General features: G+C 41.3%; 2 protein-coding genes across 2 annotated transcripts; both read left to right on the forward strand.

Annotated features, from left to right (window-relative positions):
• Positions 1 to 491: 491 nt before the first annotated feature.
• Positions 492 to 7,068, forward strand: LOC139940722 (homeodomain-only protein-like). Its single transcript, XM_071937087.1, has 2 exons — positions 492 to 1,602; positions 5,618 to 7,068. The coding sequence occupies exons 1-2, from the start codon at positions 1,330 to 1,332 to the stop codon at positions 5,696 to 5,698; spliced, it is 354 nt and encodes a 117-aa protein (XP_071793188.1). The 5' UTR covers positions 492 to 1,329; the 3' UTR covers positions 5,699 to 7,068.
• Positions 7,069 to 7,553: 485 nt separating this feature from the next.
• On the forward strand, positions 7,554 to 15,902 carry LOC139940452 (uncharacterized). Its single transcript, XM_071936708.1, has 4 exons — positions 7,554 to 7,679; positions 8,889 to 11,458; positions 11,881 to 12,046; positions 12,512 to 15,902. Exons 2-4 carry the CDS (start codon positions 8,921 to 8,923, stop codon positions 14,176 to 14,178), a joined length of 4,371 nt encoding a protein of 1,456 aa, XP_071792809.1. The 5' UTR covers positions 7,554 to 7,679; positions 8,889 to 8,920; the 3' UTR covers positions 14,179 to 15,902.
• The last annotated feature ends 2,832 nt before the right edge of the window (positions 15,903 to 18,734 follow it).

The following is an 18,734-nucleotide window of genomic DNA, read 5'->3' on the forward strand; positions in this document are numbered from 1 at the left end:
TTTAATACTAATCTTGCACTTCTTTGGCCCCCCCCAAATTTAATCTTTGCCCCCACTTGCCCCACCAAATGAAAATGTCTAGTTACGCCACTGAACCAGTTCAACTCCCTCTCCCCGATTTGTACTTTTCAAAGCGGGTTTTTTATGAGATGGGGGGGGGGGGGGGGTCCTTTACCGAAGTCCTTTATGTATGTTTTGCTTTTCTAACACACTTCACCGGCGATGACTCCAACGATTTTGTTTCCAGTCCATTTGGGCTCCCTGTCCATGAACAAACCTGTTGTGATCCGATTGCCCCTATGTACAAATATTAATATCCAGTGTTTGGGGTTTAATAATAATATCTGGTCTGTAAAGGGTTAGCCTTGTCATCCAACAACACCTTTGCTGTAAACAGATGGCGGTGTTCCCAGGCTACATGGAGTGGGCCTAAACAGACAATACGGTAAATATTTATCGCAGTTCTCATTCAATACCCGCGTCACGCGAGAGTAACGCTACCCGATTTAGAAATCAACACCAATTTTCGACCGCTCATTATGAAAAAAATAAACACCCCTCCACCAACCACTGGAGTTTCCACTTTGCAGTATTTCGATGCCACTCCAGAGGTTTTTTCCGAAGGGAGGAGTGAAAGTTCCCCAGGGGTCGCTCTGCTGCTCCGATGACACGACATCATGATAATTACCGATTGGTTGTGAGAGTGTGTTCAGCATTGGAATTATGCAGAGCGATAGCTTGCCGGCCGGATGCAGTATATTGGACCATCAGTGTGTCATTGAATTTTGTGGGGACCGTGCGCATTTCGACCTACAATTCTTCCCATTCATGCATCGCATAAACCTGATGCTAAATTTAGCCTGACTGGCAGTGTATACAAGTGTTGGTGCTCTTTACCGACAATTTCTTACACGAATTATTTTAAGTTTATTTTGTCGTCTATCGCTTGTGATTTTGTTAACTTCACGTGCAGTGTCCGTTTTTCAGTGATAAACTGGTTGGCGAGTTGTGACTCTATTTTTTTTTTTTTTTTTCGAAATCGCTTAGGTTCACATGCCAGGACGTGAGGCGTGTTTTATTAAGTCTGGACTCTTGCATTTATCTTACTAGTTTCGCCCTTGTGATGGTTGTAAATGTTGGATTGTTATCTGCCGAATAAACTCATCGACAATATCGGGGTCAATAAAGTGACTATTCGGTTCAGCTCTGCTCACTCGTCCTAGATTGCTCTCTGTTTGAGACAGATTTGTGTAGAAAACACTTTACAGATTCGGACTTTAAAATCACAGGACTACGGTTCATCTATCAGCAGAGGCCGGTAACTACACAATGAGCGGTCAGCGAACACCCACATCTCCGCCCCCGTCTTCGAATATGTACCCTGTCTTGCCGACAAGCCCGGGCGGTCCGCGGTCTCCGCGCGCCGCTTCCAGGAACACCACCGAGGCCCGGCTCGCCTCTCCGGACGACAAGGTTGTAAACAACGTCAGCTCACAACAGGCTAAAATACTGGAGGACAATTTTAAGCAGAACAAGAACATGGATGAAATCACCCTTGAGATTGTGGCTGCAGAGGCTGGTCTCTCACCCGAAGACGCTGCTGTGAGTATACCGTTTCAGTCAGGGCAGAGCCTTTTAAGACACTGGACACGTTTGGTAATTGTCAAAGAACAGTGTTCTCACTTGGTGTATACCTTTTAGAAGCATAATAAAAGTGCTTTTAGAAGCATAATAAAAGGCTTCAGCTGAAGTCTCTAGCCTTTTTATTTTATTTTAGGGAGAAACTTTCTCAAAAACTACGTTTACTTCAGAAGGACAGCTCGACATGAAGCCTTTTATTATTTGAGTGAGAAATTACCAAATTTAAAAAAAAACTACGTTAATTAAGATGGAGCCGTTTCTCACAATGTTTTATACTACCAACAGCTCTCCATTGCTTGTTTACCAAGTAAGTTTTATGCTTCCTAACAATTATTTTTGTGCCTTAAGCTATAGGTGTGCCTTTTCTAACAGAACAATTTCATCCGACCACGCCCTCATTCGGACCGGCTCGTACACTATACCCTTGACTTTTTAATTGGTCATTTAAACTATAACAATTTGTATCACTTCAATTTTTGTGACACTATAGGCCAGTTATTTGCTCGGTCGGGACGGGGGTCGATCGCGCTAGTTCTTTAATTACACGTAGGCCTATAGGTTACAATCGAGGTTTAACACCAGATACTATCACATCGCTCTTCATGTTGCTCCTTATTATTATTACAAATATTACCTTTAATGGACCTATTTGATTTTGCTACTTGGCGTTTTACTCCTCACATTGAGCACCATTTGTATCTATGAGCTAAGACACCAACATTGTTCCTAAACCATATTGTTAAAACTAAAGTTCATTCTCCCACCCTATTTTTCAAAAATTGGGTGCCTCCTTCACTCTTCATCTACAATATCTATATCCCTAATTAGGTTTCAGTCAAACCACATGCGGTGTATTTATTCAGGTTTATACAGTCAACCCTCGTCACAAAGAGCAATTCGTTACTATAAAGCACTTTGAAGAAGTTATGCTTATAATATAAATAGTACATTCTGAAGTCCCTAAATTTATTTCTGGCGCTTTGTTTTGCTGTCCAACATGTTCCTGGTAATTTGGCAATTTCAGTGGTCTCGTTCTAGTCGACTGTGCTCAAGTTTAGACATGTTTTTCAAAGGCACTCTACTGACATCATTGGTTCCGACTTGTGTGTATACTTAGTGGTGTTTCATAGTTTGATTTTCTTTCGGAAGCCATGCCCCGATGCAGTTAACCTTGACTTAATATTCAAGGCACAGGACACTGTTGGTAATTTCGTATTGTTCGTATGACAACTTACTTAGTAACGAGCAATGGAGAGCTGTTGATAGTATAAAACATTGTGAGAAACGGCTCCCCCTGAAGTAACGTAGTTTTTTAGAAAGAAGTAATTTCTCACTAAAATATTCGAATTGAATAAGAGACCTCAGCTGAGGTCTCGAATTCAAGGCATTTGAAAGCGTGCGGCAAGGGTGTTTTTCTTCCATTATTCTCTCGCAACTTCGACGACTAATTGATTTTCTAATTTTCACAGGTTTGTTAATCTATGCATATGTTGAGATACACCAAGTGAGAATACAGGTCCTTGACAATTACCAAAGGTGTCCAGTGCCTTTAAGGCTGTGAAACACCCATGACGAGGAGGGTGTCTAAGTGTGTTGATTATTGTTCCAAACGTAAACACACACATTGACGGGATCCCGTGCTTTGGGAAACTTTAAACCCGTGAAAAGGTGTTACCGAAACAGCAACAACAGTAAAAGTGAAAACCGTAAAGTTCACAGCGTCAACAATTTATATTTCTGGGGGTGACAATGGCACCCCAGCAACACCAACGTATACACAGATGCACTCAACAACTATCGCAGCCAGAGTCAATACAGCATAAACAAATCTAGATATTCCACAATTCCAGAAAAATTGTTTTAATTTCCTAGTGAAAACTACTTAGTGCCCACGAAAATCACCGTTCTGAAAGTGACGTTTTAAAGGGTGTACACAGCAATATGGTCATAAACTTCCCCTTAGAAACTTTTGACAGATTTGACCTTGTTGGAGTAAAAAAAAAGGTGATTGCAAACAGTGAAATTTCGCTATACCGAGTGAGTTTCACAGGTTTGTTTTTCAAGTACCTACTGTTGGTCACAAAAGAACACTGGTCTTTGACAATTTTGTCCGTGGACTTTCATTGTTTTAATAATTCTTTAAAATGTTATTTTAGTAATAAAAGGGTCCACCATGTAATTAATTAACGATTAAACTTAATTGTATAATTTCTACCACTTATGTGCTAATCCAAACAGAATTTGAATAGGACTTCATGATCAAATCACGGGGGAATCATTGGTTTGTTTTTGTGGAAGGAGGGGAGTGTGACAATACTGTTTTGTCATAAATATGTAGTCGTGTACCAAGGCGTGTCGCTTGGATTCACAGTGTAAAGTCAACCGGGTGACGACTTGGTGTCAAATCGATGCCAGTATGCAGTCTATAATAATTTGGTTTTGGGCGCAGCTGGCAGTGTTGGCGTGACACGTCGATGTTGCTGCCATTCATCTCAATTTCAGACACCTTTAAAGGGACTGTCCATCTTTGGTTAATAAATGCAAGATCTTCAATGTGTTTGTTAAGATGATCTTCCCGTCAAAGGAACTCGACATACACCTACAATGGGCAACGTTGACAATGGGATATTAACGCCAAACTGGAAACAGCCATCAAACACCCAACGGAGCCCATGCCAACCATTAGAGCCCATAAAAACTCCAAGATAATATTAAAATTAAACCAACAATAAACATGTGTTGACAATCACATTCACCACCAATAATGGTTTATAAATACTGCTAAATTGTTATCCACACACTCTACTGCGTCCACACAATTATTTCAGCTACTCTTCTTTCGAACCGCAATGCCGACATGTTTTATGACGCTGCAAATTGTGTCTGTCCCTGAACCAACGTGAAGTTAATGTCGCATAAATTACCATAGATAATGAAATAATAATCGCGCCAGTGGTTGTTTGTTTACGCTTCACATGATCATTTTTCTTTTTCTGGTCTAGCAGTTAAATTCACCAACTGTGGTATTCAGAAATTAATGCCTCCAGCGAAATAATTTTTGAACATAAAGTACAATAGTAATTCGGTATTATTGCAGTAACCCAGCAGGCCCTATCTGATTTATGTAGTTTTCAACTTTGGATATTTGTTTGATGCATACAACAGCCATAGAGTAATTTGTCTTTAAAAAAAAAGTGTTATCTTTGATAGGTCATGTCCAGCATGCACTTGATTACGAGCTGTATAGATTTGTACACTCTTGGGGCACAGTGATGGCCACTGGACGAAACGAGAAAAACATGTAATAATTCATATTGATTGCACCCATTATGAATTATTCATTATCGAACAGCAACTCAGTATACGCATGCTCATTATGAACAGAAAATTATATAACCTCTATAATTAATAAATGTATGTCTATTTATAGAGCCATTATCAAACTGCATTAACTGCCTATCTCATATTGAAGATAATTGAGTATTAAAGGGGCACGAGATTTGGGCACTTTGGGCTAAAAGCGTTGCTATGTAACGAATAATGCTTGATTTTAAAAGTAGAAAATAAGGATTCACATAATCCCTTGGCACTGTGTTTTTTTATTTTATTTCAAGAGGCAAATTTATTGTTTGTGTGTTTCCACTATACTCACATTTCAACATTCAACTGCATGTGTTTTACTGCAGGAACAACTCTAAACTAAAAAGGATAACTCCAAACAGCAACATTTCAGAGGTTTTAGAACAATGTGTCCCTTTAACATAATAGGATTGTTTCACCATTAAAGCAAAGATCGCCAAAACGGATATTAGTAAGCAAGTCACGTGGCTTAATGTGGTGACGTCATTCATTAAAATGGCAGTGACTCAGCGATTTGAAAGATCTCTATCTACGGGCAGCAAGTAAAGAATTAGGCATGTGACCTCATCAATATAACAATGATTGAAATTCAATTTCCTCTTTGGTTTTTTTCCAGAGATGGTTTCAGAACAGGAAAGCGATTTGGAGACGAAACGAAGGACTGAGTCCAAACAGTCGGACCCTGGAAGAAATGTAGAAGTGACGTCACTTTACCTCAATATTGGGGCTCAATAATGTGTATCATGGTACCACCACGTGCCGCCACTGTCACCAGAGCCACTGTGAACATATCGACGATGATAAACTTGTTCCCTCTTTTATTAAGGTGGCTATTTTCACCTAACTTATGCCCCTAAAAAGATCAAGAGTGTAGATGACGTTCACATTTTGTTATAAGCAAGCCAATATTCGGTAATGGGTGGGTAGGGCGCCACCACGCCAGATAATGTCCATGGCAGCAGCCAAACCTAGACTGGACCCCTGTCTTTATCCGCGAGGATACAAGAGCCTCGAAGTGTGACGTCAGATGTTCAGGCTAAACCCATTATACATCCCAGTTCACACTATTTTTGAATTTTGGATCAGAGAGTGCATTAGGCTATACAGGCCCCTTGGCTGACCCCCTACGTCCGTTTAATCACAACCATTTTGAACCCCAAAGTGTTCCCACATGCTCCATGGAGCCCTTGCATTGACTGTCATTGCTGAGATCAACCAAAGGAAACGTGCAAACAGAGAAGACATACTTACGTCACCCGATTGAATCTTTTGGTTTTCATGTTTGTGAAGAGTTTGGCATCAGTTATCGGGACGTCAAACCTTCAGACCTATACTCTTCATACTCCCCGTTTGGATTTGAGCAAGTTAAACAGGATATGTCGTAGGTGACTGCTGTACGGGAGTTCAAGGCATGAGGCTAGAGAGTTTAGACTGTCCCTTTTCCTCCGGTTCAAAGCTTGAAAACAAACTATTGTTGTAATTTAAATAAGTGTAACTTGTTTTAATCAATATAAGTAATTAAGGACGGTATGTTGTATGTTGTATTGTATAAGGACGGTTGCATGTTTTTAGAAATAGAATGTACGGGTTTGCATGGTTTGTTGACATTGAGCATTTGTTTCTGTCTAATTTATAATTATTAAAATTCAAAAACAACGTGACCTTGTAACCTGATGGTCAATACAGTCTTTACAATACTTAAAATACAATTTTTAAAAGGCACGCCTATATCTAGCTTCACCAGCAAGTCATAGTGGGATATGTCGTTATAGGAACAAAACAACAACTATCAATTCCACATTTTGAACGTGAATTATTTAGCCATCGCCTATAGGCGGTCACAAGAAGTGTGTTGACCAATCGCCAGAACGGCCGCAAACGGCCTAAATATTTGACCTACTTCCATTCACATAAAGAGGTCAAAGTAAAGGTCATATCCTGATGGGAAATGTTCCTGTGTAGAAATTTAATTATATCACAAAAATTTCTATAATAAAAACAAATTTTCTGTTTTATGGTATATTTGTGGAATTTTTACTTAAAAAATTGATTCAAATAAAATGAACAATAGGGCCTAGCGATGTCTATACGTTTGAGTCATGATGTTTATACAGAAATTGATGGTCCCTAAGGGAAAGCTGGACACATTTGGTAATTGTCGAAGACCAGTCTTTTTACTGGGTGTATCTCAACATATATATAAAATAACAAATCTGTGAAAATTTGAACTCAGGTGGTCGTCGAAGTTGCGAGAGAATACTGGAAAAAACACCCTTGTCGCACAAGTTGTATGCTTTCAGATGCTTGCATTTGAGACTCGGCTGAGGTCTCGAATTCAAATCAAATATTTTAGTGAGAAATTACTTCTTTCTCAAAAACTACGTAACTTCAGAGGGAGCCGTTTCTCACAATGTTTTATACTATCAACAGCTCTCCATTACTCATTACCAAAGAGGTTTTATGCTAACAACTATTTTGAGTAAGTGTGGTGGTTCACCGTAACGCGCGTAATGATTGGATTGCGCGCGTGACGTCAGACGTCTTTTGCGCGTGTACACAAAAGAAACTGAACAAAAACAGTCGACAGTCGCGCCAAAAAAGTGTATATTCTGACTGAGCATTGCTTGAGAGAAAGTCATTAAATCGTATGTGCTTCTCGAAGTTCTGCAAGAAAAGTGGTAAGATAACCTTAAATAATTTATTCTCATAATTTTATTGTCACAGCTCTTGGACAACCGCAAGTACGCTAACTTTCCTTTTATGTGTGATAGGTTCTGGCTTCAGACTTGACAAGTTGGTGTGCGACTTTCACTTTTCGAAATATTTAGATCCTTGAAGAATCTGTCTTGTTTTGGGGGAGACCAGCCTGTCATTGTCATTTTGTTTATTACTATAAACAAACTAAGCAAAAGGGTACTCTACTCTAATTCCAAGTGGAAATGAATCATATACGTCCAGTCACTGTCAATGTCCGGTATCGTTTCAAATGTAACTTGGAAGCAAGCAACCATGCCTTGCGCCCGTCGGGCAATTCTTCCGGAACTATGGTGTATAAGGATCGTGGACTCTTTTCTCTAAAGGCTTCAATGCTCACCAGCTTCAGAGCAAAACATTGCACTTCCTTTGGTTTGGCAACTGCTCCATACCCAAAACCCCACTTAAGCCTTGATGCACCATCTCTCATGAGTACATCAGCCAGTATATATGACCATGAGAGTCAAAGCAGAGTCATTAATTGGGAAGTTTAGCTGCACGTACGTTTTACGCGAGCAAAAACGTGAACGTGAACGTGAGACATTTTTGTTGTATAAATCTCACGTTTTAAACATGCGTGAAGTTACCACTGTTCACGTCAGGTACGTACGTGCAGACGCCATACATGAGCATGCAATAAGCCCAAAATGGTGACGTCACCTAGAAACGGCACAATTTTCTGACGTTCACGTTCACGTTTTTGCTCGCGTTTTTGCTCGCGTAACGTACACCCAATAAAAGAAAAATATATTGTGGCCTATATACTGACATCGCATTTTCGCTGGTTGGCATCTTCACGCAATGTTTTGCTCTGTAGGCCTATCTGGGCACTTGCTTTGCTTTATGGTAAGCAACACAGTTAAGAAAAATGAATTCTGCTAAGTGGTTTATACGTCCGTAAGCATGAATTTCATGGCGCTTGCAATCCACCACAGGGCTAAAGCACAGACTTCTGAGATAAGCAAAGCCATGAAATTGGACTCGGAAACCGTCTGCCGCCCGACAGAATTTACAAAATTGGAAAACTACTTCAATTTTACCAACTCAAGAAAATAAATATATATCCAATAGAATACTTTTTTAATTTATTATCAACCATGACACCAATGTTCAATAACTTTTATCGTCAACAGAGAATTAATAAAGTTGTTTCTGCACATAAATCATGACGGGGGAATCTCCATCAGTAACCTCAACTGCTGCCCCGGAAGAAAATGTTGATGCTTCAGTTATTCCTCCCACTACACGTGATTACATTACAACCTGTGAGTCTAAACCAATGAATGCCGGTGATGCACTTTCGCCTGAGAAGAACCACCACCGGCCAGACCAACTCAAAAAGAACGCATCAAAACGCCCCCAACGGGCTTCAGTCGTAGACTACGTGAATGAAGACGACCTGTCTCTGAGTGCACCACCTTGGACAGACAGGGGGAAGTTTTACATTGGCGAGAAACGAGATCACGATTTGGAGAAGTATGAGGATGTCAACGTAGAGGGCGAAGACGGGGGCGCATCTTCATTCCTTGAAGGGGAGGCTGAAGACGAGGCTATTTGCGAGCTCGTCAGAAATGTCATCGATAGAGTAACGGTTGACTTGATAAATGAAAGGGCAAATACCCTGAGGGCCATAGAGTGTTCATCAACAGAGCCTTGTTCAACTGCAAAACCGAACTTGGACAATACATTTGCCGAAAAAGAACTGCCGTCTAAAGACTCAGTAAAGACGTTTGGGTATCATGAAAAGGAAGTGGAAAAAACGGCCAAAACCTCTATTACTGATGACTTGTACGAGGTGGACGAAGAAATAACATTCCTTGAAAAAGAGGAGGAGGACGAAATTGGTAAACTCATTAATTCTGTTCTAACGAGAGCAGAGTCAGACGTGTTAAGCGACAGGAACGAGGTTCCTCATTGTGACTCGGAAAGGTTTGGGGAGGAGGTTGACTCAAGATTGACCTCAGTTGAAAGAAATGTGCTGGGGGAAGTTAGCACTTCGTCTAAAGATGGTAGTAGTAAAACTGACGTGATTGTGGAAGACATGGCAGAAGATGAGACTCTCGTTGATGGTGGAGATTATGACGTCATCGGCGATGAGGAGAAATTGGGCTTGTCACGTCACATGCAGAATGATCGGCAGATCAAGGCTGCAAAACCTGAAGAAAAAGACATGATACCACGACGACGGGTTGGAGATATAATAGCAGCTAAGACTGAATTGGAAAAGAATGAGGCATCTGCCCACAATACCGACGAACAAAAAACCCAGAGGACAGAGGCGGAAAGGCACGGGGAAAATGTTCACGGCGGGGCGTTGGACCTCCTTGGTGGTGCGGCTGGAAGTGATGAGATCGCAGTAGATGCTGAGGAGGAGGAAGAGCTGAACTCGATGATTGGATTTATAATCGATTCGGCCAGGTCTTCCTTGATGAAATCCCTCGACATCTCAGCGGCGTCTTCAGAGGAGAGCACGAACGTTTCAAATGATAAGGAAATTGAGTCAATTGACGAAGCAGAAGAAAATGAAACCTCTTCAGCAGAGACTGAGCACAGTCTTGACCCTTTGAGAAATATCCAAAGTGGTGCCACCATTGAAGGGAATCATAATGATGTAAATGGAAATGGAAAGGCGTCAAGAAACGCGACTTTGAATGACAGTGATGGTGACGATCCAAATGAAGAGCAAGACGTAACTGTCGCTATATTACAACCTGTGGTTGATGACGCAAAGGTTGAATGTCAAAGTTCATTACCAGTGAGTAACGAAGAGCCTTCTGAAACAGACTCGAACGACAAGGTTAGTTCGGTTGCTAAGGAGGTAATGGACAAGATTATTTCCATCTTAACAAGCCGAACACTCTCAGATGATGCGAATGTGCCCCCCGCTTCGGTGAAAGTAAACGAATCAACTGATGGCCACCAATCACAGATGGTTTCGAATACATCGCCGTGCAAGCCCACTGCTGATTCGCCACAACAGAATCCGACGTCATCCCGTCACGATAAAACAGCCTCTGTGATTGGTCAACAAGAACCCCTAACAGCCGCCGACATTGCTTCGGATTCCGACTCTGACGACGACGCTGACGCTGTGACGGGTTCCGAAACCAAACCGAGCCTTTTTGATGAAAACGACTGGGAGTGTCTCGCCATAAGACAGATAAGCAGATCTCAAAGCACACTGGTCCACTATGGCGACAATTACAACAGCTACTACCCGTCGTACAACACATCCCACCTTGGTGTCACTGACCTTCTGAAGAAATACAAGGAGGACGCATGCGACCGTGTTGAGAGAAAATTTGACAAGATGGCAGCGAAGAGAAGCAAAGAAGACATGAGGCTCTCGAAGTCAGATTCGAAAATACCCCACAAAGGAAAGAGAGTCAATAATAGTCTACCTATAAGTCAGACGGAAAACATCTCTACAAAACCACAACATGAAGTGAAAATTACTCTACCAGCGATGTTGCCTCATCCGGAGCCCGGCCCGGACCGTGAGGCCGTTGAGAGTGGAATGGCCTTGATCAATGACAGACTCAGGAAGAAGATCGTAGCCTTGGATCAACAGATAAAGAATCTGGTACTGAACCTGACGTTTCTTGGAGACCGGAACTGGAGGTTGGAGGCGTATATCGACTGCCTCATCAAGACTCTGGAAGTGCTGGAGGTCACGGACGTAGTTGACCTCGATCAAAAATCGGTTAGTTTTTAGCTAATATCAATTATCTTTCAAACAAAAACACTTAACCTTCATTTCATCTAAAAGATCCTGTGTATGAAACTTCTCATTCCCGGCCGGTGTCCCAGAGAAATCGGTCCGCCGGAGATTCTGTCCCCCCATATGGAAAATTAACGTTGGCTGATGAAGAAGATGATTCAAAAGAGGGCGCTATCAGTAGTAAGTTTGTAAACATTTCGCCGTATGGGGGGACAGAATCTTAGGGGAAAATAATCTCCTGCTACACGGGACCCGGAAATTCAAAATATCTTCCATCTTGTTATTTTTTGTTTTGTTACATTCGGTGTTGATGTCAGTAAAGTTCGCAGAATGAGACACCTATGTTTTATGATTTTTTTCGACACTATCTTATCTTCCTAAATCTTTGTCTTGTGATCACACAGCTCCCCCTGTGCCTGTTCAGAGTGAAAGTTAAGGCTGGCTACAAGTTGAGCTCCTTCAACGGGATACCGTCTCGCTCCCTCTGGAGCTACGCCAAGGACGGACGCAAGCCACCGTTTGTCGACCTAAGCGGCTGGGGCGATACGGACAAGCCTGCTGAGAACACACGTGAGTCAATGAAGAGATTTCCCCAAATGTCTTGGTGTTTAAGAAGGCTCCGGGGTTCCACCTGCTAAAGCTCTTTCCTTAAAGAATGCGCAGTCAGTTTCTTTAACTGAGACAGGTGGCACAAAGTTCACTGAACAACACGGCAGCTTACATACCGGTACATTTTCACATAGTTGCACATAATTGTGATTGATCGTCAACTATTATTTTTACAAATATTAATAATAATAAACCTTTCTTATATAGCGCATGTCACCGTGAGGTCCCTATGTGTTGTTAAGGGAAATCAACAATTGTACGGAGTAAGCAGATATGTTTTCATCCAGGTTTTGAATTGTTCTGATGCCTCAGCCTGTTTAACATCCCGGCCCTTGGAAGACTGTCAATCAGTCTTTACAAATATTTACAGTTTAATATTGATTGACTCATATCCTGTTTTACTCCCAACCTTCTTATGATCTACAGTCGACCCTTCTTTTACCCCTACCCCTGCCGATGATGTTGGTCTGAGCGCGACACAGATGTACGAGTACGAGTCACAGATAGAAGAGCTCAGCATACAGAATCAAATTCTGGAAGCTCAACTCCGGGAGGCGAACGAGCGAACCGAGGCCTCGGTGACTGGAGGAGACACGGCTGAGATCGGTCTTCAAAGTCTGCATCAACAACAGCAACAGCACACAGACCAGCCGCAGTATATCCAACACGATGCACTGCAGCGCCAGTTTCTGCAGCAGCAACTGCAGCAGCTGCAAGAGTATCACCATGATCAATGGCGGGAGATCAATCAACAGTTGGATCAGCAACAGCAGATACAACAGAAGAAGATGGAACAACAGGAGGTCCTAACCACTGTCGCCCCGTCTAATGAACCACAGCAACAAGAACAACAATATTCTGTATCCGGAGTTCCTCAACAGCCACCACCACAGCAGCAACAGCAGCAACTACCTACCCATGACCAGCTGCAGCAGCAACATCAACTACAGCAACAACAACTACTACAGCAACATCAACCATACCAGTTTCAACAGTATCCGCCTCAAATGCTACAGCAGCAACAGCAAATGCAGTATCAGCCATCGGCATTACAGCAAACATGGCTGCCAAAGGCCGTACAGGACGATAGTGTGATTTCAGCGACCGGTGCCTGGAACCCAAGCGGACAACACGACCTCCAGGACCCACAAGATTGGCCCACACTAACCGAATCACATGCCACCGTGGATGCCCAGACCTTCTCGAATTCCGAAACGGCTACCGATAGATCTTCTCATTCAGTGCCCGCCCGCCGTCGTCCGAAGCCATTGGCTAGTGGTGCTGTCTCAGACATAACACAGCCAAGAGTGACATCGTCCCCAAGCGAAAAATCAACTCTCTACTCGTCACTGTCGCTGCCAGCGAGCACTGGATCACTTCCAAACAGCGAGGATAGTTACAAACTACCTCAAGACAATAAGCCCAAAGCGCGTGCTCAAAGCAGCTCCTCAACTCAAAGTATCAACCGAGGCCGTCGATTTGAAACTAACTACAGGCGTGAACCACCAAGGAGCAGTCCGAGCCCACATCAGAATCGTTTTGGTACTGACACGATGCCTAGAGCTCCTAATAGACAAGAATCGTTTCGACAATACGACAGTTGGAACTCTAGGTATCCGTCCTACTCGGGTCACCATGACGCCGCCAATCGTCACCATCACCCCGGCAACTGGCATCCTGAGAGACCGGTTTATCGCAACAACTGGCACGGCCCAACATACAACCACCAGCGGAATGGTCATCATCAACGCGTCCCTAACTACGACTGCACGCAACGTCTGCTCCGCGCTGCAGAGTCTGGCTTGGAGTCCGTGTTCGGTACGGACCACGTCATGTTCTTCAAAAACCAAATGCAGCGAGAAGAAGGGTTCAGGTCCAACGACAGAGACTTTGAGAATAGCGGCAGGCACTCCAGTCCACAACGGACCCATGAGTACAACGGCAGTGGTAATCAGGGGTACCCATCTCATGGTAGACTGTATGGCAGGCGGCCGACGACACCAACCCGACGGGGAGATGGAGCGGGGAACAGATGGTCTCCTCGTCCCACCTCCAGACCGACTACAGCAATGGACGAGCCTCGTAATGAGTGAGGCACGACACTGTGAGATCGACCAGAGAAGTGTTTTCTGTATTCATTTGGGTTCTTCACACAATTTTTAGGGTTAGGTTTATTTATGAAAAAATGTAGGATTGTCTTCCTCTCAAAATGGATCTTGTGACTGGAAAGGATTTCTTAGTCTGTGTTTGTTTTCCGTTACTTTGGTCTGCGTTGTTTTGGCCCACTTTAAAGGCACTGGACACTATTGGTAATTATTGTCAAAGATCAGTCTCATTCTCACTTGGTGTGTCTCGACATGCATAAAGTAATAAACCTGTGAAAATTTGATTTCAAAACTGGTCGTCGAAGTTGCGAGAGGATAAGGGAAGAAAAAATACCCTAAACTCAAATATTTTGCGGAGAAATTACTTCTTTCTCAAAAACTATGTCACAGAGGGAGCACTTTCTCACATTATTTTATACTATCAATAGCTCTCCATTGCTGGCTACCAAGAAATTGTTTTGAGTAATTATCAATATTGTCCAGCCTTTAAAGACAATTATGGACACTATGGGTAATTGTCAAAGACCAGTCTTCTCACTTGGTGTATCTCAACATATGCATAAAATAACTAACCTGTGAAAATTTGAGCTCAATTGGTCGTCGAAGATGCGAGATAACTATGAAAGAAAAAAACACCCCTGTGACACGAATTTGTGTACTTTCAGATGTTGGATTTCGAGACCTCAAATTCTAAATCTGAGGTCTCGAAATAAAATTCGTGGAAAATATTATACTTCTTTCTCAAAAACTACTTCACTTCAGAGGAAGCCTTTTCTTACAATGTTTTATACTATAAACCTCTCCCCCATTACTCCCCAGTAATCAAGAAAGCTTTTATGATAATAATTATTTTGAGTAAACCAATAGTGTCCACTGCCTTAAAGGCAGTGGACACTATTGATAATTACTCAAAATAATTATTCGCATAAAACCTTTCTTGGTGACAAGTAATAGGGAGAGGTTGGTGGTATAAAACATTGTGAGAAACCGCTCCCTCTGAAGTGCAATAGTTTTGGAGAAAGAAGTAATTTTCCACGAATTTGATTTCGAGACCTCAAGTTTAGAACTTGAGGTCTCGAAATCAACCATCTAAACGCACACAACTTCGTGTGACAAGGGTGTTTTCTTCTTTCATTATTTTCTCGCAACTTTGATGACCGATTGAGCTCAAATTTTCACAGGTTTGTTATTTTATGCATATGTTGAGATACACCAACTGTGAAAGCTAGTCTTTGACAATTACCAATAGTGTCCACTGCCTTTAAACGGTTGTTTCAGAAAGTAAGCTTGTCTATTTACCTCAACACTATTTTTGTTACCATGAAGTATGTACCAAGAATTTTGTTAAAGTATTTTTTAGAAACGGAACTTCAATAAAAGACAACAAAATTTCGTGAAAAAGATGCCCATGCATGGTCTTTCACAATAACACATTGAGATTTAAAACTAAGCTTACTTTCACAGGATGGGTCAAATTTCAAAGAGCTGTTAAACAGAAAATACTTATTGACAAACTTCTTTGATAGTAAACAAAAATTGAGTCGGGCACCAGTCATAACAAATGCAATTTAATGTAATTTGGGCTGGTGACTTTGCTTACACAGGCTGTATGAAATTTGGCCATGATTGGTTTATGGTTTATATTAATTGTTTGTGTTTTTTAATTGTTTGTATGCATGAATAAAGACGTAAATGTTGTTGAATTGTTGAAATGCCTTCTTTCACGAGTTAGTCATTTTTGAATGTGAATGTTTATGTCATGTTAATGTTCATTCATAACGTTCGCAAGCCATTTTGTAAAGCTTGCATGACCACAGCTAAACAGCACAATCAAGTCTGAATCGAATTTTTTTCCTGGATTACAATCCAGTTTATAGATGCCATGTGGGCTTCTTGAAGCTCTCACAAAGCATAGTATACAGTTGTTTTATCAATCTCTTTTATTCAGAATTATGCGTGAGAACGAAACTGCGAAAACAGTTGACCATACTGGAATGAATAGCGCCCTCTATTCTAGAAATCCACAGGGCAGACTGTGGTCCCTTCCTTGTATTTGTAAGTGTGACGTCAGATGCCCGGGCTATCCGTTCCCCAGGGCAGCCATAATGACAACGGCATTGCATTATGGCATTACGTAAACGTATGAAATAAACAATGATTATATAGCGTAGAACCAGGGGAGTCTCAAATGTTTTGTTATGAATAATGTGTTTCAGCCAATAAGGAATTTTAACAAGAAAAATCGAAATTACCACAGTATAGAAATTCCCTCACCTATTCTTAATGTTTAGTTGCCTTGCATCGGTCGAGTTGGTCTTTGAAAAGCGTTTGTAACCGTTTGTTATAAAATGCATATGGTTAGAAAGATGTTGTAAAAGTAGAATATAATGATTCACACAAGAACGCCTCGAAATTGCACGGTTTTCCTTTTACCTCGTCGACTAACACGGTCGGACATTTATGGGAGTCAAATTTTTGACTCCCATAAATGGCCGACCGTGTAAGTTAGCAAAGTAAAAGGAAAACCACGCAATTTTGAGGCAAATTTGTGTGGATCATTTTATTCTGCTTTTAAAACATCTTTCCAATCATATGCATTTTATAACAAACGGTTACAAACGCTTTTTATAGACCAACTCGTCCAATCCAAGGCAACGTGTTCCTTTAAGTTTAAAAAATACTGCAGACGTCCCAATTTCAAATGTAGAGCTGCTTAACGGCCGATTGTTTTAAAATGATACTTGTCTGTGTTAGCACACATCATTGTATATGCATCTCGAGCTCCTACCCAACCCCAAGCCCTAGAATGCGGTAAATATCTTGAGATATTTATTGGTTGTCATTTTGAGCACCGGATGTAAAATATTAAAGACACTGGACACTATTGGTAACTGTCAAAGACCAGTCTTTTCACTTGGTGTATCTCAACATATGCATAAAACAATGAATCTGTGAAAATTTGAGCTCAATGGATCGTTGAAGTTACGAGATAATAATGAGAAAAAACACCCTTGTCGCACGAAGTGCTTTCAGATTTTGAATCCGACACCTCAAGATCTAAATCTGAGGTCTCGAAATCAAATCTGTGGAAAATTACTACTTACTCGAAAAATACGTTACTTCAGAGGGAACCGTTTCCCACAATGTTTTATACCATCAACCTCTCCCCATTACACGTTCTCACGTCAGGTTTTGCGGTCATTACCAATAGTGTCCACTGCCTTAAAGGAAGGCATCGAGTCCGTTTACATGTTACCGAGCTTAATGTAGAGTCACCGGTCTTCCAATTCAGTTTTATTCCCCGCGCACCCATTGGAAGCTAAATCATTTATCTTGAAATATAGCAATCTATTTCAGCGAGGCATGTCAAATAAGTTATCCGGATGTTTATGTACGAGCTCGTAACCTTGGGGAATTTCCAAAACAACTTGAAAATTATAAAATAACTGGATTTGTCCACATGTCACAAATCTTTACATGTAACAGATGACTCATGACCCCCCCCCCCCCCGATCTGATACAAATAATAATACTGGAACGCATTTAAAAGGCCTCTACTTTTACACCTTTAAAGCTTTGATTGTTCTTTTTTTCTGTCTCATTTTTGGTTTTTGTTTGTTTGTTTGGTGGTTTTTTCGGGTGTTGGTACTGATGATGTTGTTGTTATTTTTGCAGTTGTTGGTGTTGTTGTTGTTGTTGTTGTTGTTGATGTTGTTGTTGTTGTTGTTGTTGTTGTTGATAATGTTGTTGGTAATGTTGTTGTTGTGTTGTTGTTGGTGTTGGTGTTGCAGGTCTTGTTGGTGCTTTATGTTGTTGATGTTGTTGTTGTTGTTGTTGTTGTTGTTGTTGTTGTTGTTGTTGTTGTTGTTAATGTTGTTGATAATGTTGTTGTTAATGTTGTTGTTAATGTTGTTGTTAATGTAAGACACGTTTTAAATATTTTTTCGATGATGTGTAATTCCTTGATATGCAAAAGTTTTTGCATAGGCCTAGTTTTCGGTTTGAATCATAAAAGAATGGGCATGCAACTGCATAGAGCAAGGACCAGACTCTATGGCAACTGTTAACAATAAAGAGTTCTACAAATAGTACAGTCAGTATACACTCCCTAAAATATACCAGTACAAAGGGCCTATAAAAAACTCCTGAAAATGATAAACTGTGACCCCCAGGGGTATGTGTATCCTGCTCGTCATGATTCATCGGTTAACCTCGAACATCTGTGAAGCACAGCAGGCGAGCTCCATCTTCCAGGTAGTGAGATCTACACGAAGAAAATAAAATTTATAGGGTAATTTCCAGACTAGGTAGAAACACTATGGCAGAACTAGTTAAAACAATTATGCGAGACACCTTTTACAACGCTGCCATTTCGCTGAAAAATACATTCCAGTTTATCATTGAAAACGATGATATCAACAGCAAAGAATGATACTCGACCATTGTTCCGAATGGGTTTATGTAGAATGGCGGCCAGTCTGTCGAATCACAAACCCATTTGACGTAACTAAGCCTGTCGCGATTTAGCCCGGAAAAATTGATCC

The sequence above is a fragment of the Asterias amurensis genome, chromosome 8 (genome assembly GCF_032118995.1).
Source record: "Asterias amurensis chromosome 8, ASM3211899v1".
NCBI lineage: Eukaryota > Metazoa > Echinodermata > Asteroidea > Forcipulatida > Asteriidae > Asterias > Asterias amurensis.